This window comes from Ruditapes philippinarum, unplaced genomic scaffold (genome assembly GCF_026571515.1).
Source record: "Ruditapes philippinarum isolate M1 unplaced genomic scaffold, ASM2657151v2 ctg4587_1_1_1_1, whole genome shotgun sequence".
Taxonomy (NCBI): Eukaryota; Metazoa; Mollusca; class Bivalvia; order Venerida; family Veneridae; genus Ruditapes; species Ruditapes philippinarum.
In genome coordinates this window covers 50520-76635 of record NW_026864220.1, presented here as the reverse complement: position 1 = coordinate 76635, position 26116 = coordinate 50520, and the positions used below count along the sequence as shown (strand labels likewise).

At 31.7% G+C, this 26116-nt stretch overlaps 1 protein-coding gene across 3 annotated transcripts in view; it reads left to right on the top strand.

Moving 5' to 3' along the window:
• The window catches only part of LOC132724856 (inositol polyphosphate-4-phosphatase type I A-like), a 29327-nt gene extending 4539 nt beyond the window's left edge, over window positions 1-24788 (top strand). The window contains exons 6-23 of one of the 3 annotated variants that reach the window (XM_060709813.1): window positions 21-142; window positions 776-892; window positions 3684-3763; window positions 7150-7240; window positions 8000-8199; window positions 8659-8716; window positions 10967-11069; window positions 14197-14304; window positions 14803-15080; window positions 16030-16215; window positions 16688-16885; window positions 17534-17602; window positions 18192-18433; window positions 19856-19891; window positions 20490-20630; window positions 21759-21856; window positions 22508-22611; window positions 24282-24788. In XM_060709813.1, the coding sequence (XP_060565796.1) occupies window positions 21-142; window positions 776-892; window positions 3684-3763; window positions 7150-7240; window positions 8000-8199; window positions 8659-8716; window positions 10967-11069; window positions 14197-14304; window positions 14803-15080; window positions 16030-16215; window positions 16688-16885; window positions 17534-17602; window positions 18192-18433; window positions 19856-19891; window positions 20490-20630; window positions 21759-21856; window positions 22508-22611; window positions 24282-24569 (2519 nt within the window). In that variant the 3' untranslated portion in view covers window positions 24570-24788. Of the gene's footprint in view, window positions 1-20; window positions 143-775; window positions 893-3683; window positions 3764-7149; window positions 7241-7999; window positions 8200-8658; window positions 8717-9536; window positions 9673-10966; window positions 11070-14196; window positions 14305-14802; window positions 15081-16029; window positions 16216-16687; window positions 16886-17533; window positions 17603-18191; window positions 18434-19855; window positions 19892-20489; window positions 20631-21758; window positions 21857-22507; window positions 22612-24281 lie in introns of all 3 variants that reach the window. The other 2 variants (XM_060709814.1, XM_060709812.1) reach the window with 2 other exon arrangements.
• Window positions 24789-26116: the final 1328 nt, after the last annotated feature.

Here is a 26116-nt window from a genome sequence, read left to right as displayed (position 1 = left end):
ATTTTTCTCTTTTTTTCCAGCAATTGATGGTTTACCAAATGACATTACAGGGTTACCACCGAACCCATTTGTTGTTATATACATTATTGTTCCACCTCAACAACAGAACTGGCTGCAACATAACCATACAGAAATGGTAGAGGTAAAAGTCAAATGATATTTTTGCTCCCAATTTTTTGGCTTATCGCTCTTACAGTTCCCTGTTCTACTGTCTTACAATTTCTTGTACTTATTTCTGAAGGAGTTTTTTTCTACTATTTCTATGGAAGACAGTGAGGCTGCAGATGTAAAAGCCACTGAAGATTAAGTTGTAATGTTCTTTTCTAAGAGAAATATTTTACAATTTATTGCTTGCGCTATAAAGACTTTCTAACTAACCTTAAAGGGAATAAATAAGTTATAAATGCTTCAGTAACTATTCACAATATTGGTCATCAGTTTACTATAAAACAAGATGTCAACAAACTTTCAAATATATGTAAGTTATGCAAGTTGCTTTCATTTAACAATGGATGTAGATCTGCAAAAAATAAAATGCAGGTTAAGTTTCTGTGTGCAAGCAATCCTAAGAGAGAAGGACAAGAACAGTAAGTTACTGAATACAATTTTCTGTTTTCTTTTAAACATTAGTCTTGTCCTTTTATTCCTTCTTGGCCAACATTTACATTAACTTGTGTTATATCTTTTGTTCATCAGTCATCACAATATTGTAAATGTTGGATGTATGGTAATAGGGTATACTGTGTTACTGGATTCTTTCTTTTACTTTTTTCAGAAGAACAACAATCCCCATTTTCTGAAGACTGTTGGTTTTGGGGATTCCAGTGGCCTTGAACCGACAACCAGGGTCAAGGTCACAGTGTATCATGTTAAAGAGAGAATGACAGGAACTGTAAGTTACTGAACACAATTTTCTGTTTCATTTTGAACATTATTTTATATGAATGTATTTTTAGTTTGATTGTGTTGGAAGCTATAAGCTTATTAAAACAATTTCAAATCCTTTTGAAACCAACTAGTACTAAGCTGTTGTTTCCAAGAGCAAAAACCTTAACATTCATTACTTTAAGCAATGAATGTTAAGGTTTTTGCTCTTGGAAATAATGGCTTACCCCTGATGGGGTATGAGACCACTTGGCCAGCAATCCTAAGATTACTAGTTCAATGTGTTAACCACTTGGCCATGCAGTCACTCTCATTGAACATTGAAGAGTATTTGATTGTTAATTAATTGTAATTAAAATAATTGCTGCCCAGACTTATTGTTTCATATAACTCTCCATTGTTTCTAAGCTACTGCAACACTGATATATACAGGATATTACATCAGTGTAAGTTTAATACTGAATTTATTGAACAAGTTGAATAAATTTATTTTATGCATGCCTCTGGCGAGCATAATATAATTTTATTCAACTAGTTGAATAAATTTAGTAATGAACTTACACGAATTTAATATTCTATTTATCACAAACCAAAAAATAAAGACCGTTTGAAGTGATAAAGAAACAATTTTCATTTACACGCATATTGTATAACATTTTGCGCATCTTAATGCTACATATATATAATGCAAATGAAATCACGTTAAAATTTATGCACCGTGATGCAATAAAATTTTTACGGAGTCGCAAATGTGGCACGGTTATGTGATAAATTGTTTTATTTTACATTCTTGTAAAACATGATTTTGCAAATGGATTATTGACAATCTTGTAAGAAGCATTTTTGTGATCTTATAAAAACATATTTTTGTAAGACATATTCTTGTAAAACATACAATGTATTCCTGTCATCTTGAAAAATCATCTTAAAAAGCATGGAATGTATAGATTATTCTTTTTACCTGTAAACAGCTCTAACTGTTAGGACTAAAATTATTCTCTAAAGGCTGTTTAATCATAGAACCTTCCCCATTAATAAAACCAATCAGAGTACTGAAACGAAATTCCCTTAACCATGTGATCTATTTTAGAATAAGTTATCTGTAAATCAAATGCCCCTTTGAGTGCAGACAATGTCAATGATTTCCCATGGTTTGCACAATTAGATTACTTTTTTTTTCCTATCAAACAGTACTAAACATTTTTTTTTTTTAAAGTTTAGAACAAAACTAAAAACTGGTTTTTAATAAATGATATATCAGCTTGCAAACATAAATTTATATTGTTATATGTTATATACTTGTTTGTTTTGTGAAAGCATTCTATTTCTTTCACATGTTAACATATTTGATTTGCTCATTTTTTTGTATATTATACAATCTGAGTGTTATTGTAAATAAAATTGACAATTGAAATAGCCACCGATTCTTAATATCACACAGTATGGATACACATCAGTGACACAAGTGATAGACATGACATTGTGCTCTTTTGTTTACAAAATGTTGTAGTGAAATTCTTATTGTATCCACTAATCTGAGAGTTAAAATTGAACAGATCAGGGATCTATGCATTAAAGGGACTCCACTGAGGTTTTTTGACATGATGGCACTGAAAATATTTTTTTCGGATAAATGTACCATTGATGTAGGTTTAGATCACTAATCTTTGTGCAAAATTTCAGATCATTCATTCACTTTGTTTGTCTAGAATAATTATTCAAATTGTTAAAAATAACCCACATGAAAAGCATTTAAACACATTTCACTCAAATCAGGCTAAGAAAAGCATAAAAATAATTATGATTTTCAATTTATTTCTAAGTATATTTTTTAACTATCTTTGCATATATTTCTGTTTATAGTGCCCCGGCTCTTTTATGTAAGAAATTCAAATGTTATGTTTACAGCCTTTTAAACCTCAGTGGAATCCCTTCAATTGAACACCTCTTTTGAATTTATTGAACTAATTGAATAAAATAAGGTTGTATAATATGATTTGAAACAACTAGTTCAATCAAGTGATTCAAGTCAGTATTGATCCTACAGGTACACTCATTCATTTTTTTCCACATAAAACTGTAAACAAAGGCAAGGTGTTAATATGAAAGTCATTCACGATCTTTAATATAGGATTTTTTTATTCTTTTTGTCAGCAATACGTGTTGTAATAAATGGTGTTCATTCGGTTTCTAAGGTTACACATGCGAAAACAAACAGACACTGTTGAAATTTTGCAATAACTTGAAAAGTGCTTATATTTCTGTTACGAAACTTGAAACCTGGATAGAGAAAATATAGAAAACAAATAGGTCAGTGTATGAGTGGTTTCTAAAGTACTGTTATATCAGATGGGCATCATATTGACGTACTGGTAGCTTTGTTGATACGTTACACATAACATGCATGACCTTCCCTGGTCACCATTTTGAAGGTCACTCTGGTCACCATTATAAAGGTCATCGTGTATATGCTTTAAGATTAGATAGAATCTCTCATAAATCTATGATCTTCAGTTATACAGATAAAAAACCCTTAAAAAATAATGGATGATTGACCTAAATCAACTGTTAACTTTTCTAAATTTCATATTTTATCAATTATATAATTAACATTGTTGTAATCATATTGAAAAAATTATTACAAAATGGCTGCCAGTTCTGTCAAAAGTCACACATATCTGGGCTCATAACTTGTAGGTCCCATCTTGTGATGTGAAATTTTTTTTTTTAGTGCATACGATGTTTTGCTTATAAGAGTAAATATAGATGTGCAATGGTTGTTATATTTGTTATTTCAGATGACTCAGATTGGACAAGTTATTTTCACATTGAATGATTTATTACTTAGCACAGATATGAAACTGACCCTTTGTTTAAAGTAAGTATTGATTTTTGTTTAACTAAATTTCTTTGTTTAAAGTAACAGTCAAATTTGTGTAACCATATTTCTTTATAGTAACTTAATTATTATATTTAGTGTAACTATATTTGTCTGTCAAATAATGTTAGTACAAAAATTTATATTCCTTTGTCAACTCAACTTTTGCGAAGAAAAAAAGAGCTATTGCTAATCATGTTCTAGTTGCCGTCCAAAAACTTTATAATTTTTTTGTTTCTTTATGGACAAGACATTCAAGTTGACAATACTGAACTTGACCTTCTGTTATAAATGACCTGGACCTTCAAGGTTAAATGTTTGAATTTTGCTTGATTTTTGCTAATTTTACATATAATTATTCATTATTTATGAATGGATTGTCTTTAAACATGGACACAACAATTCTCTGGAAAAGACCTCCAAGTAGAATTAATCACTGATTAATGACCTTGACCTTGAAGGTCAAATTATTGAAACTGCTTGACTTTGCTTTCATTTAATAATTTTGTATTTTGTTTTATAAATTATTGTCTTCATACTTGAGCACAAGTTCCTTTAGGACAATGTGTTAGATCAAACTAAATTTGACCTAGACTCATAAATGACTTTGAGCTTAAAGGTCAAATTATTGTAATTTTTTCTTTCTTTTTTTTTGCTATAATTGGCTATAACTTTGTAAGTATTAAATGGATTGGATTCATACTTGGGCACAACAATCTTAAGGACATGACATGAAAGAAGATTTAATTTAACTCTACCTTACTTTGACCTTGACACTAAATGACAAATTAGTGAATTTTTCTACAATTGGCCATATCTTTGTTATTTATTTATGGGTTTGATTTAAACTTTGGCAGAAGAACCATTACATGTATAACAAAATTCTTATATGACCTTGAGCTATAAATGAACTTGACCATTAGTATCAAAAATTGAATTTAGCTTAGATTGTCATAGCTTTGTTATTAATTTATAGATTTGATTAATACTTGTATAAAAGTACCCTTAAGACATAACCAGCTTGTTGGGTTATCAGAAAATTACTTTGACCTTTATTTGACCTTGTCAAATATTTGAAATTTGCTTAAATTGTCATAACTTTGTTATTTACCGGTATTTACGGTTTTGATTTATACCATGACAAAAGAATACATATGACAAAAGTTACATGTTGAATTATTCTGATATGACTTGGAAATTAAATTGACATTGATTGTCAAGGTCAAATATTGAAATTTGCTTAAATTGTTATAACTTTGTTATTTGTTCACAAATTTGATTTATACTTCGACACAAAAGTACTGATTAGACAAAATGTACAAGGGGTTATCTAAAAATTCGTGGACTTTTTAAATATCTCTTGAACTTCAATGTGTATTGTAATGAAATTTTATCAGTATACATTGTATAATATTATCAACACATTTCAAAAGAAACAGTTAACTGCGTCAATAAATGATAATTTTATATTGCTTTTAAATAAGCACATGCATGTCACCCAGTGCACGGTAGAAAAATGCAGTTAGTCATCGTATATATGTTGCTAAAAACTAATAATTAGTGTAGAAAACATGCTAAACATCGAATGTTTCTTCTATGATGTCATTTAAGTAATTCTTTAAAATTTTGGACGTAATTTTTGTTGAAATTGCTAGAACCGCCAGGCGCCGATATTGTTTACAACGGGAAAATGACAGACAGGCAGAAATTAGAAAATTGTGCAATTATAAATTTTTGTTGCAATTTGGAAATGACACATATATAAACATTTGGAAAAAATCAGCAGGCGAACAGAGAAAATAAAAGTTCACGATCATAAGTGTTAAAATGCCATTAAAAATTTAGTAATGGACATTACTTTGAGAAGCAGTTACGGTCATTGACTGTGTAACGTTGAAGCACAAGTTGTAAGCGTCATTATGACATTGATGTTAATAACTTTATGGAGTGTGCCGCTGTCATAGACATGTGTTTATGTATAATTAAATATTGTTGTAATATAAGAAGCTACTAATATGAATTTTTCTGTGTTTATTTGTTATTTATTTTTCTAAGCAGTGTAAGAATTTCAGATCAATATCTCAAATAAATTTTATGCATCAAAGAAAGTCCACCAATTTTTAGATAACCCCTCGTACATGTTGAATTTTGTTTAATTTTGACCTTTACCTTTACATAACCTTTACCATTAAGATCAAATTATTAGAATAGCTTTAATTTTCATAAAAAAAGTTGAGTGCGGACCCCCACTTGGCAGGGGCTCTTGTTTTATATCAGTATCAATGTAAATAACAAATTATGTAAATCATTGTGTTATGTAAATAACAAATTATGTAAATCATTGTTTTCTGTAAATATGAAATTATGTAACCAACGTTTTATGTAAATATCAAAATATGTAACCATATTGAAGATTTCTTTGTTAGAGGTAAATTACCAAATTTTGTAACTCTGTTTCTTTTCTTTTCCTACACATTTATATATTGAATTTTAACAAAGTAAAATTTTTACCCAAATTTTCCTTAATGTAAATTTCAAATCTAATAAGACTTTTTTGTTTTATGTTAATATCAAATTTTTAACAGCACATTCTTGTTTCACTTTGATGTCTAATTTAAACAAGACTTTAAAAGCCCATTTAGCTAAAAAAAAAAAAAAAAAAATCAGCAGTTTTATTTTTCAATAAGTTTAAGTTCTATAATTAGAAGGCCAGTTTCCAAAACTGTGATAAGAAAAGTTAAGTTGATTAAGGTTTTATTGTATGTCAGGTAATACTTTATGATGATGAGTTGAATACCCAATTTCCACATCTATAGACCTGGCTTATGTGATATTCAATAAGTTATTTACCTTTAGCCTGCCCAGGACAACTGTTTCTACCCGTACCCGTCTGTGCAGTCTTATCATGGTCTGCAATGTTCACTGTTTAGTCAGTAGAGATTTTGAAATTTTCCTTTACAATAATGATTGGTTTTATTCAGATTGTGAGAAGTCCATTTAAGATATTTGGCAGGATAAGGGTAAACAATAATCTTGAACATCTTCAAGTAAAGTGACATCTCTCTGCAATGGCATATCATCCGCATATGTTTTATTATTTTATAAAAATTTTCATTGGCATGTAACCCTTGAGATAATATTTCTAACACCTGGCAACTGACCTAACCATCAGCCTTCTATAAACAAGCTTGAAAGTTTCCTTCATGAAAAAGTTAAATGTTGATTTCAAACCCATGTAGATCATATAAATGCATGAGAAATAGAAATGTAATTTCAGTAATTTGAAATTTTAACTGCCATCGGTAGAATGAGTTGCTAGTAGCAGGGTAAAAGTTAAAATGTATGCTGCAATATTGTTGGTAACTAGTAATTTATATATCTTACAGCGGTACTGATAACAGTAAAGTTGGAAAACTTAAAATTGTTGGCTGGTTAAATGAACAGACCGGATCTATGGTAGATATGCAGGGAAGTAATGTAAGTAACTGATATTTTACAGCTTTTGTAGGGTAGGGAGGGTTTAACCGGTTTTGGTTTTGTTGGATTTTAAGTTGAACTAAGGCAGCTTTCCGGCTTTACTGGTAAAGAAGAAAAAGAAGACCTCGCGTGCCCTGGCATGCATTTTTTCAAACCGGCATCAGAGTAGAATTATTGACCAACTTTCTCTGAGGTTGTGGTATAGCTTTTTAAATGAGAGAATAAAAAGCATAATGGGATTCAAATCCACCATTTGAGTGGAAAGTGATTTTAAACTCAGCCAAGGAGGTCCTACTGCTCAAGATTTAATGATTGATATACTGTGAATATTGGTCTCAAAAGAAAAAGCTTGAGAAGTAGAGATGTGCCAGAGAAAAAAAAACATTATCATGGATAAAATTTGTCTGGATTATTTCTTTGGCTAAGTTCGTTCTGGATTTTTCAGAGTGCTTAAGCCATCCATTTTCAACATTGATTTTAACTATTAACTGCTTAGACATTTAGGATTTTTGATTTTTGCATTGAACTTTCATCTTTGTACTGGCAGACACCATAAAAAAAAATTATATTACATTTTATGTCATGTATCCCCTTGGCAGCACCAATTCTGACTGCTTAAATATAAATGAAACTAAATTTTGTATATTTATGTCATTTTAATACATGTATATCTTAACAATTAGTTACAGTTTATTGTTCTATTGCAGAATTTGGTCTTTGTATTCTTATATATATATTTACTTTCATTGTACCTTTCAGGAAGTTTTTTCATCTGAGGCTCGACTAACTCGGCCAATGTCCTTTAAAAGACGGTCAAAACGATTGGACACGTTAAAGCCAATGTGTGAAAATATTACAACTCGTACATTCCAGTTTGAAACAAATGACTCTGTTAAATTAATGGTATATGAATACATGGCCGAGAGCAAATATACGTTTGAGATTCCTATCAAAGTTCTGTAAGTAATACAGTATGTGTTTAAATTCTCTGTATTTATACAGACTGTCCTATATCATAAGTATAGAGCCAGAAAAACCTGCTCATTTGTACAGTCAGAACATTACTACATACTTTAATACATGTAATCATGTTTAATTTAAGTGGTTGCTAATTATTTAAATATTTGTCCTAAAATTGATACGTGGTCATGTTCTGATTGAAAGTTTTATTGAAGGAGTCCATTTAAGGTAGCTCGCTTCTTTACGATGAAATTTTAACAACATCTTAGATCTTGATGCTATTTGGTATGCCAACATGCAGATATATCAGCTTTACTTATGCAGCATTATTTTATAAATAAACAGAATTAATATGACTTTAAAGCGTCCATTTAAGATCTTGGGCATGGGAAAGGATAATAAATTACACTGTATGAACTTTATTCCTTATATCACCCATTCTTCAATATTGTTTACAGGAAATTATTCATTGAAGAAGAAAAATCAAGAATAAAGCAACTAAATGATCTAGGTCAGGTAAGCTATCTTTTACATAAATATTAAAAATTATATTGAAGGTGGTTCATATGAAGTTTTAGGATAAGAAAATCTTACATTAGAAATCATTTGAGTCGCATCAAGAGAAAAACCCAACATAGTGCGTTTGCGACCAGCATGGATCCAGACCAGCCTGCACATCCGCTCAGTCTGATCAGGGCTTACCAACTCAATAACAAGTAGGGAAACTGATAGTGAACAGCATGGATCCTGATCAGACTGCACCGATGCGCAGGCTGGTCTGGATCCATGCTGGTCTGTTGGTTTTTGTATTTTGTATGTTGGTATTGTTATGACGCAGCTCATTTATAATGGTAAATCAGCTGGCAAAATAAGGAATTTTAGTGTTTGAATCAAGACATTATTAAAGTTGACTATGGCTTGCTAGTTTTAAAGTTAAGTATTAATGTTAAGTTATACCCTTTGTTTTGGGTCTTCCTTTCTGTCCACTTTAAAATGACCAATGATCTTTTAAACCTTTTTTAACCCCTTTCTTCTTTTAAACAAATATTTTCTTTAATATTCATTTAAAATTATTTCCTACCTCCCTGCCATTACATTTTGGGTTGGAGACCAGATATCGGTCAGAGATGTGGAGACCTTATCGATTTAGCATTTGATATCTGTGTTCTGATTTAGTATTATAAACAATATGTGACATTCATTTGAAGTTTTGCAAAACATATTGATAATAAATTATAAATTATTCACTTTTAAACAGCTCTTTGACTGAATTTCCGATAACCATTTCCAGAATATACTATTCACAAATTGTGTGTTTTCAAATTAAATGTTTCAGTTACCGCAGGTGTTAGAATCCCACGTAGCCGTTGATATTAATTACTGTGCAGCTGTTATAATGGAGTACACGGATACTGTGAACATTTTGGCATGTTTCCAAGGTTCTGCTATGAAGCATTCCCATATGAAATCACGTACTAACCCATTTTTTTTTGGAATGGAAAATTGTTCATATCTCAACTGCCCTTTAACAACTTCCTTCTGATTGGCTAGAATTCTGACATGTGAATTTACTGAAAAATGCATGAAATATGCATGGCTACTAAACAGAACAGACCATTTGCAAAGGAATGTTTTCTCAAAAAAAAAAAAATAAATAATAATAATAATGATTTAGATTAATAAATGCATTAAATCTATTGTGAAAATTGTAAATATGTTAACGAACAATAATTTCATGGATTTGATAGATTTCCACAAAAAAAAGTAATTAAAAAAAATTATAGGTGTAATGGATTATAATTCACATCATTGGTTTGTTGTATATGGTGATGAGTTCTTCGTGTTGATTTATTTGTTTGTACATGGGATATCTTCTTACCAGATTATGGTACATGTATTTCTCTACATTTTGGGATACTGTTATTTTTTTAGCCAGCCTTGGAAAATTTTATCATACAACAATTGTTCATATATCTTATTTAAATATAGCAGAATATTGATACTTATTTGATGTTCTTTAATATTTTAGAAAAAATATTGCGATAAAACTAAGATTTAGTGAAGTGTGAAATTCTTTAAAGGATGCCATAACATAATAAAAAAGTATACATGTTTTAGTAGATTTTTGCAATGATAGTCAAGTTTTACTGTCACAACACATATAATAAGGTGTCTTTTTCCTTGAACATGTATGTTTGAAATTAACATTACTTGACTATATTCATACATGGATATTTATCATAAATTTATCTTAAGATTATAGCAACCTTTCTAACATAGTAAAAACCTCATTTTGAGATTACAGTATAACCTTTGTAGAGCAATAACCTATGGGAGATAAAGATTTTGGTTGCTTGTGAGATTTGTTGCTCTAGAGAAGTTAACTTTATTGTGAATGTTAAGTTTGGGTAGAAAAAATACTATTGTTGAATAGACATAACTGCTGTACAGAGGGCCACTCTGCAGGGGTTATACTGTATACACACTTGCTTCCGGAGAGTCACACTGTTTCCCTGGTTGTTCTGGGGCCTTCCCTACAGGCTAATATACACTGTACATAACATTGCAAATTCTAGAATTTAAAATGAAATCTTAAACTTTATATACAGCTAGTCTCTGTTCACAGGTGATCTTTTATACAGGTTTAACAATCTGTAAAAAAATTTCGCAACTTTTCTTGTTTGTTCCCTTTGTTTAACTTTTAGACCTTTAGAACAACTTAAACTTGAATGTGTAACTTTTCTAACAATATCTTATACATTTTAGTTGACTGGTACATGGAGAGGTGCATGTCATGAATTTAAAGATATTTGCATGTCTACTGAAACCACATATACACAAAGTATTAAATATATATCTACATATAAAGGTATGTCTTGTGTTGTGCTGTCATCTTTATTTATTTGTATGTTATAAATGCATCATTAACTTGGCATATTTTTTCTTTTATATATCTTATTAAGATCATTTAATGATCAACATTATTTTTTGTCCAATCACAGTGCAGTATTTTTCAAATTTCTGCTAAGTCTAACTTTGGTTAATGTGTACTAACTAAATAAAATTTACTTAATCTGTTGTTTAACCAGTCTAACAAATTTCAATAATGCATTATATTAGGGAGGTGTAAGATGTGTGGTTTGCACTCTGAATTGTAAAATATATAGGTTAGCAAAACAATGCCAACGTAAAAAAATTAAGCCAGGTCAGGTGTTTCTAAATGTGAGGATACAATCAATTAATTTATTACATAGATAATACATGTAGGACACACAGAGACAAATGATTACATAGTAATTTTTAGCTCGACTTTTCTATGAAAAGGGGAGCTATCCTACTCGCCCCGGCGTCGGCGTTGGCGTCACACCTTGGTTAAGTTTTTCGTACCACCCCACTTTATTTCAGAAGTATTACAAGTATGGCTTTGAAACTTACCATACTTGTTCACCATCATAACCTCCATCTACAGACAAGAGTACATAACTCTGTCAAGGTTTTTGACAGAATTATGGCCCTTTTTTGACTTAGAAAGTGTATTGAGCTTGGTTAAGTTTTTTGTACCACCTCACTTTATTTCAAAACCATTGGAGGTATTGCTTTGAAACTGACCATACTTGTTTACCATCACGACCTTCATCAACAGACAAGAGGACATAACTCTGTCAAGGTTTTTGACAGAATTATGCCCCTTTTTGACTTAGAAAATACATTGAATATGGGTAAAATCCACTTATTGCCTTAACCCTTTGAGATATTGCTTTGAAACTTTTAATGCTATTTCACATCATTACCCCCATCTGTACGCAAGAGAAGGTAACTCTGTCAAGGATTTGTTTTAAAAATTAAGGCCTTTTATCGACTTAGAATCTTGGTTAAGTTTTTAGTACCAGTCCACTTTTTGACTGAACTGTTTGAGATATTAATTTGAAAGTTGGAATACTTGTTTACAATCATGATTCCCAAATATGTCCAGGAGAAGGTAATTCTGTCAAAGATTTTATTTGAATTATGGCCCTTAACTGTCAATGTTTTGTATTATAGGCAAGCACTAAAAAACTTAAAAAATCTAAAAAAATTCATTCCTATCCACTTGTTCACTTTACCATAAATTATGTCATATAAACATTGCTGTAATATTCAAGGGTATCAAACAACTAGTTCACTTTAAAAATACAGAGATTCTTGTATTGCCTTTTACTGCAAAAACTTTTTTTATTGGCAAGCAATAAAAAAGTCGAGCGCGCTGTCTTACGGACAGCTCTTGTTTATATCCTTTTAACTCTAAAAAAATGGCTGTTATAAATTGCTGACTGTTTTAAACTTTATATTTTCTAGAAAAAGTGACCAAAACATTATTTTCTTTCACTTGATAGGAATGAACTGTATTAACAATCCTTGATATCAAGAATACAATGATTACATTCTTTGGCTGGAAAACTCATTGAAAATGGACCCCTTCCACACAGAAAAAAATGAACTGTTTTTCAAAATGAGCAAATCAATAGGTTTAAAGAGCTAGAGCTTAGATATTTATCATGAGAGATCTTCTAATGGGTTTCTACCAAGTTGGTAAAAAAAAGCCCCTGGGTTAAAATTAGCCCCGCCCCAAGGGCCTAGATACAGGTGAGCGATTTCAGGGCCATCATGACCCTCTTGTTTCCAAATTACTGCCCATTTTATTCCTTTGAAAATGGATATGGTTAACCTAAACTGGCAAGTTGGATAATTTAAGTTCTATCAATACTAATGCCTTATCAGGTTTATAGAAAGTGGAAGCATAAAATATTGTTGAATGACTATGTATCACCGAGACTTGTAAAAATTAAAAATAATGTAATGTAGTGAATAGATAAAGAATAGTGTTTGTCTGGGAATCATGAAGATAATGGTCTTGTCCTGAAGTGGTCGCAATTCAGTAGGTTTTGTTAGCAAAGATCGTATTGAAAAAGTTTTTATTAATAAGAAATAGTGATAATATATTTAGATGATGACAGATTGTACATGTATAACAATGGTTATATCATAAGTTTATATTAAAAACAACTGAAGTATGTGTTAATTCGTACGTCATGATTAATAAACTGTTTATTGAATTGTTATATAAAATGTTTACATTATGTAATGATGCTTTCCCTGACCCCACTGTATATGTGTAAATGGACTCGCTCTGCTTAGAGTTTGAATTGTCCATTGTCATTTTATGGGGTTTTCAATATAAAGAAAAATCAACTTAAGCAGAAGACAGTACGTGACTGGCCTGGTTCTGAACTGTTAGGATGAGTTAGTCATTGATTAACAGTTGAAGAAATCATTTTATGTAATATATACATGCATATTGTTGATGTTGTAAATTATGGTACTAAAAACCCGTCCTCAGTTTTATGGTAATAAAAACCCTTCCTTAGTTTTATTTAAAATGATGAAGTTTTGAAATATTATAGCGGGCAAAATACATTGATAAATTTCAGATATGGCGCAGTTGTGATGTTTGTATATCTGTATGTAAAATTCTTAAAAGAGTTTTAAATAAAAGGTTCCCTGATATTTAAAGCACATGGAATGTTATATATAAATTGTATTATATTTAACAGCATATTCCGCAGTTTAAAGGTTAACATAAAATTTTTCTTTCACAAATTAATTTTTCAGTAACCTGTAAATGTTTTTGATAATTAAGTTTTAAATGTTCATGTCAAAAAGTTACGTTCTAATTGTGAAAATATACATTAACATGTACATAGAATAATATTATATAACTCAGCCCAACCCTGTTGGAACGGTGAAGCATTACCCTTTGACACCACTTACCAAGCTACTGTACAGTCTGACCAGGCTCTAAGCTATTGGTAGCTTAATTTTTGCATTTTGATATTGAAATCCCTTATACTTGTAATAGACTGTTCCAAATTTAAAGCTGGGAGAGTTCATTATACCAGATTCAGCAGGATAAGGGTAAGACTATCATATGAACAAATAATATTATCTATAATGTCTAGGTAGTAGTTTTAAGCCAAGCAGTAAGAAGGGGGACAAAGAACTGGAATTTGTACCAATCAACTTACATATGCAGAGAATGACAGTCCTTAATGAATCTACAGAAGCATGTAAGTATAACTAATAAAGAGAAGATCCCTTTCTTAGTATAACAATTAATGATGGAGAAGATCCATTTGTGGTATGTACTAATGATTAAAGAGAAGATTCATTTAGTAGTTTTGACAAATAATCATTAAGGAGAAGTTTTGGTTTTGTGGTAAAACGATTATGAGATCCATTTTGTGGTATAAAAAATTAATGATTAAAGAGAAAATCCATCATATAACAAATTACAATGCTTAACTAATAAAAAGTAAATTGATTCTGTAGTGATGTGTGATGAGAAATTCATAAAGATTTCATGCATGTCTGGCTCTTACAATTAAAAGACTGAAAGTAGAAGGTTGTATGGACAAGGGGCTTGAAGGGGGTGGGTAGTGGGGGGGGGGGAGCTCACACTGATTTTACTTATTTTAAAGTCTTTCCATGCAGCCTTCCATCTCCCTGTTCATTTTCTTAAGGAAGATTTGTGTTTGGCAGCTAAAAAGATTATAATATTCTTTCAGGTGGTTGCTATGATACAGTAACTGTTGGAGCATTTGCTGCTCATGCTCGTAAATTCCGTTCTGGAGGACTTTCACGTATGCTTCAACAGCTACAAGATCAGTACACACCAGAGGGCACTCTGAGCAAGGTGTCAAAGGTCAAACGAGCCTGTCAGCTTGTGAATAATCTTCATCGGTTACAGATTGAAATTATACAAATTTGTGATCGTGTATGCCAAGAAGCCCTACAGGGGAATGCAGAAAGTTTAACTACAGCTACATCTGAATTAGCAGAAAAGGTATATGATTTGTGGTTGTTTCCTGTTTTGATATGCTAAGTTAATCATTTTGGACATGCAAATGTATAATTCTATGTCCCTAGTGGTCTGTCCGCACTACCAAAAATAAATAGGGGGCCGTCTAACTGATAACAGAACAAAAGAGAATATTGGAATAAGGGGCTGATGGTCTTCTTTTAACCAGAAGAAGAAAAAAATGGCCCCTTGTTGTATTTCAGTTGCAGGTCTGTAGGAAAAATATTGGAGCTTTCCTTTGATTCAGAAATAAATAATAAGATTGTTTAAGAATGCCACAATATAGACAGAATAAATATAATTTTACTATTACCTATTGTTCCCTATACTTGTCTGTGAGTAATTTTGACAGGTTATATGGCTTGTATAAACAGTGGTTTGTTTTATAACTCTTGTTTAATGATTTGAATTATATAACCTTACAACTCTCTACACTAATATACATGTACATGTTTATTACCCCCCACTATTGGTACTTTTAATTTCCAAAAGGCCAATTGGAGTTATTCTTTTTGTTGATTCAAAACCTGTATTGTACTGTTACATAGGTAACAGAGCTACTTTTTCACTGTAAAATTCTGACAAATAAAAACCTATAGAAACAGTGTCCCAATGAAATTGTTTGAAGTAATGAAATAAATAACACATAGGTTTGTGAGTAACAGCAAAAATATCATCCCTTGTGAAAATTCTGTTACCCAAGGCAGTAGTCAAGGGTAACATTATTTTCCACTGGATAATATTTTTACTGTTACTCACAAACCTATTTGTTACATGTATTTATATAATAGCCAGACATGAAAAGCTATAATAATGTGAGTTTTAAAATATTGAAACAACAACAAACATGACCCTTTTTTTCCCCATAAAATAAATTAATTAAGGAAGTCAAATTTTTCGTGATTATAACAATTCATTACCATGCTATAAACAGGTGAAAGAATTAGTACACGACTGTGAGAGCCCAATATTACAAGAAACAGCCAACAAACTGGCTGATATACATGAGGAGTTTGAAGCTCTAGCAGAACAGAAAACAAAAGAAAACGAGAAATCTCCTGAGAAGGATTGGAAATGGACAGGAAGTTGTTTTGTTAAAAGTCCTACAATGGAACCCTGGGTAAATGATTTATATATTTTTCGTTTTGTTTGATTGAAAATGATTTTATTTTGAAATATGTGTTGGTGTATTTTAATGTTACTAAGATTGTGGCGGATGTTAAACATTTATATATTAATCTTTACCTTGCTTAATATTTTATATGAACTTGTCCATTCTTTAGGGAAAACTTAAAAATAAATTCTGACTAAAGGGGAACAGTTCAAACCATGATTAGAGGGCACTGTTGTGCCAACTGATCTTAGTTTGCACTGGACTTATGGCTAAAATCGGTTTTTCAGGCTAAGAGTTAACTCCCTTGGTACTTGTTTCTTGCTCTAAATTAATTTATAAAATTAATTTTGCTTAATTTGGCTTCATGATAAAAGAAAATCAAATAATACTGATGTTAAAAGAAAATCAAATAATACTGAATAAAAAGTTTATGGAAAACATTTTGAATATAATTTTTTGTTTTTTTTTTTTATAATAGGATATGACCCGAGTGAATACAGAGGCAGCTCTTGTATGTTTGACATCAATGGTCGAGGATCTTGTGCAGAATAAATCCGGTACAATGGACAGACCGAAATGGTTAGGAGATATAAGTCCAGCTGTGATGAAACTAAAAAGTTTTGTGGAAATTGTGTGCCAAAAAGCAACCCACTTTATGTCTTTCCTTGATCTCATGGTAGGTATCGCTGTTTTAGGCCTTTAAAGGACATACTGTGATACACATTCATATTGTATGTAAAAATGATAAAATGTTCCAGAACAAAACTTTATGCCCTTAACAATTTAGCAATGATTTTATGTATGCATGCGCCATTTGATCAAAAGGAAACAAACAAATATATTTTTTCATACAAAGAGGTGATCATACATCAAATAATAAAACTACTGTATATTTACCTCTCCTGCTTCTCTTCTGTCTGGGTGACCAAGGTTTATTTCCTGGATGATGCAGGTCACATTGATTGTGATTGATCATGAAATTCTTTCTTCAGTCATTCACACTAGCCTTAGCATGACATTGTAGAATAGTTATCAGTTCCTTGAAAGTGAAAGCAACTAGTACTGATACACTGATTGACAGCCTGCTTAGGAATGATGTGGTGGTGGAAATGTGTTCTGGTAAATTCATTGTGGTTTACTGCCATGATCTGTAGTGAAAACTATCAACACCACCTCCTGTCTGGAAACATTCAACCAATGCCTTGATTGATAGATTTACCTGAGGATAAGAATGTCTCTAAGTAACATACATAAAATTCATAGTAGCGACAAGGGATTTTTATTTTCAAAAGATGGCAAAAAGTGCCTTTCTTAATGTTTTCAGGAACACAAAGATAATCTCAAGTTGATGCATACAATAAAATGTAGACGGGATGTAGCATTTAGTCATGCAGTAAGTTTGTTACACAACCTTTTGTAAATCTGTAGTATTTCAGTGATAACTAATCATTTGCCTATTAACTGAACTATGTTTTGCGTATGTTGCTTTTTGCCAATAAGTACTAAGTATTTTATGTGGAGTTGAAAATGCTACTGTGTTTACAATTTGCTACTTTTATGACAAGGAATTTCACATTCAGTTGATAAGAATTTACCCATGCAACCAGTGCAGACCAAGATCAGCCGGTGCATCTGTTTTGGAATTCATTCATTCCCCCCTAAATATGATGAATGGTTATGTCCAGATTGAAAGATGGGCAAGTCCATGTTAGATATTTGAGCCGTGTCACGACAAAACCAACGTAGTGCGTTTGCGACCAGCATGGATCCAGACCAGCCTGCGCATCCGCGCAGTCTGATCAGGATCCATGCTGTTCGCTGACCAACTCTATTACAAGTAGAGGAACTGATAGCGAACAGCATGGATCCTGATCAGACTGCGCGGAGGCGCAGGCTGGTCTGGATCCATGCTGGTCGCAAACCCATTATGTTGGTTTTGTCATGACGCGGCTCATTTAGTGTTATATTCCGTGTAAATTCAGCTAACAAGTCTAGTCACTGGATTCTTGGTACATGTCAACTGTTACTTGGGTGATACAGCCATTTTGGAACAGTTAAGTAATATAGGAGTCCTAATCGAAATGGAAGGTCTACTCAGTTGCCATAGCGATGAATCAGGTATGTTAGAAGATATGGTGGTTGCCATGGACGACCTTGGTACCGTCACATTCAGACTTGTCCAAGAAACAGCACAGAAAAATTCTATAGAATTGTGTACAAAAAGGTGAGACTTATAAATTTAACTAGCTTAGCATAGAATATATTTTGACCTGAGAAAAAGTTGTTATATGTTTGTTTTGTTTATTGTAAATGGCAAAGAATGCTTGGGTAGCAAACTTAGACGCTTAGTACTTGCAGTTTGATGTTTAAGAATTGGAAGTTAACTTTTATGTTACATTTTATGAAACAGGTATCCTTTAAATTGTCATCATTATCATGCAATTTACATACATGAACAATGAAATACATGTAGTTTTAAAAACCTTAAAATAATGATCCTAGTGGTGTTTTATTTTTACGGTCCCCCTCAAGATTATTGATTGAAGATTTAAAGATATACTATGCTCATCTTTGAATAAAATAATTTAACTACAGAAATTATTGAAAGCTATGAAATTCTTACTGAATATGTTTAATTTGAATAAAAGAATGTACAAACTTTGTATGAGAAGCTGCATTCTCTAATACAGGTCAATAAAGTTGGTAAAATTTTTTAAAAGAAAACCTACCAGTTTATATTTTTATATTATGTCCACCTGTAGTGTGTAGAGTTTAAAACATAACATATGTACTTTGTTTGAAGTCAAAACATGTTGATTTTATATTTACAAAGAGACATTGTAACAATTTTCAGTATTTTCAAATATCAAATTTAAGCATAATACTCTTTAAACCAGAGCTAGGGCGTGTAAGAAATGTTGACACAATCATGTGACATTCTCCATTATCCCTCATGAAGAAACTCATTACAATAATGTCTATGATTTTCAACTTTATATATTTGTCTTTGCTCTTTACGCCAATACTTTACACAGAATATTTAATTACGTTTAATTGTTCAATTTCAAGACCAACTTATTAGATAATTGTTAAATCTATATAAATTTTGATAAAGAAATTCTAAAAACAAGTAACTGCGTAACACTTTGTATATCCCTTCAATCTGAGTTGTTCCCCCCCCCATTGACAAATTTTAATACAGTTATAAGATACTTAGCTCCAAAATTGATAAAAAATTTACTATAAAAATGCAAAATACATTTCTAAATGGTGAAGTGGACTGACCAAAATGGTTAGGCAATATAAGTCCAGCTGTGATGATACTAAAAATGAAAAATACAGAAAATACATGTATATGAAAAATATTTACAATCTGAATCCTGTTGCTTTTCATGTTTTATGTAAAATATAACTGATTTCTTTGTCAACATATTTCAATCCCATTTGTTATGGACTATGGGCTATTCAACACTTTGTATGGGAATTTCTTTAAATTATAATTCCCATGCATTTAATTAGCTTTATTCGCTTGAATTTAACACCTGATAGTACTTTTACTTTCTGAATTGGCCAAAAAAATAAGTTTGATTCAAAAAGTGTTTTACCTTAAACCTTATGTTTTACTTTGCTAATTTATGTATTTCAGTTTTAAGAAGGCTGGAATTTATCCTGATCTGAACAGGTAAGCAGTATTTATAGACAAGAATAAAAATGAGAAAAAGAAAAGAAAAAAGTTCAGGGCTGGTCTTTGTTGAAAAGAGCTTGGGGTGCCTGTAGTTAAGATTTTGACTTCAAACCCCTTGCTTTTTTCACCGTTGAAGGTCCCAGCCATGTCAGTATCTTTCGGAATTTTATCACAGGAGAAAGCTATCCAGGTAGCTTGCGAAATGTTAGTGGCACCTGTGGACTTCCTGCACCAGAAAAGCTGTAAAGTTGCCATACAACGTAAACTGTGTTGGTGTGACATAAAACCCTACCAAATAAAATGAAATATTATTAGTTATAAAGATTTTTGACAGGTTATTTGGCCCTATATAAACGGTTGTTTGGAAATATAACCCGAGCCGCTAGAAATATTTATAACGAATTTATAATACAGCAAGCATCATTTTTAGAGGAATAAAGCGAGATTTCTTTATTAATCGACAGCAGCCGTGTATATAAAACTATATAAACATCACGATTATCCAATGAAAAGCGACGTTACAAACGTGCAGTATTATAAATTATAATGATTTATATATTTGTTTGGATTGAGCACTTTGTTTTTTTTATTTCAGACATCACATATGTGTTGAAGTTCCCATGAAGAAACATTTGTTTGAGAAACTACCTCAAAAATTACAGTCGGGGTCAGAGGTCAAGATCATCCCAGTGTTCTTTAATGTTGGTATAAATGAACAGCAAACTCTTGCAGAGAAGTAAGTCTTTAAAATACATATACAGTGTGCATAAAATTTGATTTAAAACCTCATTCAAGACACCTTACCTTTCTGATTTGTGCTACAAAATAACTAATTAAACCTGGGTAATAATATATTGGAACAAGCACTGTAGAGAAAAATGTTATGTTATAATTTGATGCAATATGACACATTTGCTGCTATTTTGTCATATTTATTGTTCTTAAAAGATATTTTTGTGTCCATATCAGATGGATTTGATGAGAAAAATATCACAACTTGGCTAAGATTTTAACAGTTATTTTGTATTTAAATGGTCTTACAATTATGCCCTGATAATAGATCTATGTAATGGCATAACAATATAATTATGACTGGAACACACTACTTATATATCAATTATCTTTCAATTAGAAGCCAACATATGAGCCGCGTCATGACAAAACCAACGTTATGTGTTTGCGACCAGCATGGATCCAGACCAGCCTGCGCATCCACGCAGTCTGATCAGGATCCATGCTGTTCGCTATCAGTTTCTCTACTTGTTATAGGGTTTGTGAACGAACAGCATGGATCCTGATCAAACTGTGCGGATGTGCAGGATGGTCTGGATCCATACTGTTGGCTATCAGTTTCTCTACTTATATAGGATATGTAAGCGAACAGCATGGATCCTGATAAGACTGGGCGGATGCGCAGGCTGGTCTGGATCCATGCTGGTCGCAAACCCATTATGTTGGTTTTGTCATGGCGCGGCTCATATGACTTAACTACTAGGTAGTTGCTTGTCCCATTACAGTATGTCCCTGATTTATTTTAATCATTAGTATTTAGCCATGCATGACTCGGATTTGCAACACTCTCCCATATTCATAGAACCTTTTAGATTTCTAGCCCTTAAAACTGCTTAATTTGTGTAACCGGCTTAAAGAATTTCAGTACCATGATACAAAAATATGAGCTACTTCAGTACCAAGATACAAAAATATGAGCTACTATCAGCATCAGTATAGTGCATGATCTGACTGACTGCATGGATATGCAGGCTAGCCTGGCTGTATACTGGTTGTAAAGGCCAACGACTTAAGGTTCAAGTGGGCTAAGTCTAAATTTTGTGTGATTGTTAATATCGTTATTTTCTTACAGGTTTGGAAGTACGGGACTACAGGATAAAACTAATGAAGAAAGTCTTGGACGTCTTTTCAGATATGTTGAAGAGTATGAGAACATAAGTAGTGTAAAAGGTAATAAAAGTCATTAATTTTATTTTCATATAAAATTGTTATTTTTTTATTACTTCTAAAGGAACACCTGTTATGTCCTTATATTGTATATATCCGGATTTATAAGAACACAATAATAGTTATTCCATATCATAGGCATTACTGGAAGTACATGTTTATATATTATATTGCATCTATTTATGAACCAGATTACAACAATACATACATGAGTTATAACAACACCACTTTTCCAGATTTTTATGCTTCACAACAGCCAGTGTCATGTGTTGTCTTGCAGCTATAAAAGTAGCCCCCATACCTCACTTCAATAATGTTATTTTTTTCTGGTCCTTTGGGATCATTGATTCCAGCATGTCTAACTGTTTACCAAGAAAGTTTTCAGTTTCATCTATAAATAGAGTCATTCAGATTAAGCTCGAATTAATGTAGGGAGGGGCTGACCTGGAAAGTTTGCCTATTACCTTAGTGATGCCATTTTGATAAAAGACCAGAAAAGATACAAATAAAATACAAAGTTAAATTACTAAAGGAAAGAAAAAGTCTGAGTTAATTAACAGGAGCTGCTAGGTGTTTTTTGTCATTTATGTTTTTGATTTAGTCTTTTTTTTTAAGAGAAAATTAAAATTATCATTTGATTTTAATGTTTTTTAGAAGAGAAAGTAGTGGGAAGTATACCAGAGTTGATGGCACAGCTTCGGTATAATGTCTACACAAAGAAGAGTAAAAATGTGGAAATATTACATCTTGCTGCTGAGGTTTGTTGCTTTATTGTTATAGAAGAAACCTTACAGCAGATAAAGCAATATTAAGCTGTCTGTAATTGTAAGAATATATATATTTGTATCTTGATTATTATTATACTAAAGTATCCAACTTGAAAGAAAGAAAAATGTTTGTAAATTTCTTGTAAAGCGGTTGGTGTATGAGTCTATTATTTGCTGACCATGCTGAAGATTATAGTTGATTCCGTTGAATTTGTTATTCTGTTTCTGTATATAATTCATTTGTGTTAAATAAAAAAAGACAGTTTTTGCTAAAACTATTTCAATATACGACCATAAATTTTGTAAAAACAAGGCTTTTATAAAGTTTTTATGAAGTAACCGCTTAACCTTAACCTTTAACCCTTGTACCAAAAGTGATCAGCCTTTGCCACCAGTATAGAACCAGGCCAGACTGCACTACTGTGCAGTCTCAACTAGACTCTCTCTATGTTGGTAGCTCAAATTTGTATTTTGATACTGAAATCCCCTAAAACTTCTAATGGACTGTTCCAAATTCAAAGCAGGGCAAATCCATAACATAAATTCCGCAGGTAAAGAGTAGTAGCATTTATTTTATGCTTGCCAGTGTTTTACTGTAATATATCAGATGATTATATTCTGATAAACCACTAGTGAAATTTATAAAATGTAATTTTCACTGTAGTTGGACTATATCTGAATGCGGATGAAAAGAATATCATAACTAAATGGAATAACATGCAAAAATAATTTGCCGTCATATGTAAATGTTCCTTCTTTAGAAAAAAGAAAGTCCATCATTTATCATGTTAAAAATTAGAGACATTTAACAGAACTATATTTCAAAATTGATGATGTGACGTCATGATGTTATGACATCATAAAGGAGAATGCGCGACGGTACGCAGCAAAATCAGTAAAAAATACTTAAAATCACTAAAAAAGCATGAAAATAATTTTTTTAATTATTTGTTTTACATATAAGACTGAAATATATTTCATTCATGAACACCAGCTATTCTATTTTCCTTCGAGGCTACGCCACTCGTGAAAATATTGCATCTGGTGTTCACTCAGTGAAATATATTTCAATCTTACATGCAAAACTAACAAATATTCTCTATTTATCACATAAGCCACAATGCAGAAGTGTAATAAACCCATTTACTAAAAACGATATTACATGTGTGTACTAACACTTTGATGTGACATCATTTGTGTTATATACAAATATAGCTTTAAAGCTCACTAATGTTAGCGTTACACTAGAAGTTTGTCAACGAAAAATGACACTTTTTAACTGTTAAACATTTTTATTTTAGATATGTGATAAATAGAATATTACTCATATATTCGTGTAGATTCAGTACTAAGGTACAGGAATAAATTTAAGATTGGGGGATGTACAAGGCAAAGTTTTTTGAAAGCTCACACTTGTCTCTTACTGAGATAAGTCAAAAGACTTCTGGTAGAATGGTATTCCTTACTTAAAAACCCATCATTTTTCATTAGCCTTTAGTTCTCTTTATTGTTTATTTTAGGAACAAATTGGAGATATTTGTAACAAAATTATACATACCAAACTTTACTTGTTCAGCTCTGTAACTTGTACTCAGCTTGGTTGTTGTATAAGACTTTATTGTTTTCATAATAATATATAAGAAATAAATTTTTTTTTTCAGCTGTGTCGAAAACTTCATGGAATCCGGTTTACATGCTGTAAAAGTGCCAAAGACCGAACTGCCATGTCGGTCACGCTTGAACAAGTGCAGATACTACAACGTGAACACGATCTTGCTTCCCACGTGTTTTCCCATTCACTTGACTGTTTTAGGAGCGAAGGAGTGCGACGGGAAAATACCTATAAAAACATTGGGGCTCGGAAATATGCATTTAATAGCCTGCAGTTGTTGTCCTTTCCTAAACAATACAGACCACCAAATGGTACTTATGGAAATGTTCAAAATTAATTAAGATTTTGGATAAAATAAACAATTGATGAGCCAAAATTGTGTATCGAGATAAAGTGGACATATTAACAGTGTAAATTCAATTTGCTATAAACCCAGTTCATGGAAAAGTACTTTTAATACATCCCTTTATATGCCATTATTATATCATGTACAATATTGAATTTAGTAGTGTTCTATCCATTTTTATGCCCCGCCATGTAATGGCCGGGGCATATAGTGTTACCCTGTTCCGTCCTTCCGTCATTCTGTCATTCTGTCATTCCGTCATCATCAGTTTCCGTCCATTATCTTAGTAACGGTTGCACATATTCAACTCAAATTTGACATATGGATATGTCATGAGAAAATACAGGTCAAGTTCGAATTTGGTCATGGTTCGATGATTTTTGGCAGAGTTATGCCCCTTTTACTTTGAAAATAATATGAAATTTTCAGTTACGGTTCATTATCTCCCCAACGGTACAACACATTCAACTCAAATTTGACATATGGATATGTCATGAGAAAATACAAGTCAAGTTCGAATTTGGTCATGGTTCGACGATTTTTGGCAGAGTTATGCCCCTTTTACTTTGAAAATAATATGAAATTTTCAGTTTCCATTCATTATCTCCCCAACCGTACAACACATTCAACTCAAATTTGACATATGGATATGTCATGAGAAAATACAGGTCAAGTTCGAATTTGGTCATGGTTCGGTGATTTTTGGCAGAGTTATGCCCCTTTTACTTTAAAAATAAAATGAAATTTTCAGTTTCTGTTTATTATCTCCCCAACCGTACAACACATTCAACTCAAATTTGACATATGGATATGTTTTTGGAATGCCCAGGTCAAGTTCAAATTTGGTCATGGTTCAATGATTTTTGGCAGAGTAATGCCCCTTTCACTTTGAAAATAATATGAAATTTACAGTTTCTGTTCATTATCTACCCAACAACTCAAATTTGACATATGGATATGTCAAAGGAATGGGCAGGTCAAGTTGGAATTTGGTCATGGTTCGATGATATTTTGGCAGAGTTATGTCCCTTTCACTTTGAAAATAATATAGATACATCTTAGGAATAAGCAGTTTAAGTTTGAATTTGGTCATGGTTCAATGATTTTAGACAAACTTATCTTTCTTGAATATTGGAAAAATTTTGAACTTTCAGTTTCAGCACTCATACTTTTGTGGAAATGTTTGTAGCCATTATTTTGGCTACAAATATCCATTATTTTGGCTACAAATATGAAATATGCTATTTTCAAAAGGTTAACACTGAATAATTTCAGTGCCTTGAACATTGTATGAAAATGGTTTGTGTTAACATTGAAAAGTTTTAAGGGCTTTGAACTTAAAATGAAAACAATAATTTGTGCAAACAAATTTGGAACTAAATATTATAACATCTGAAATTTTGGCTGCATGCGGGGGCATCCGTGGCATGATGACACATTTCTAGTTTTATGGTTATTCACACACACATATTTCACAATAAAAGTACAGTATGGTTTTGTAACACATTTTAGCTACTATTTACATGTAGCAGTTTGTA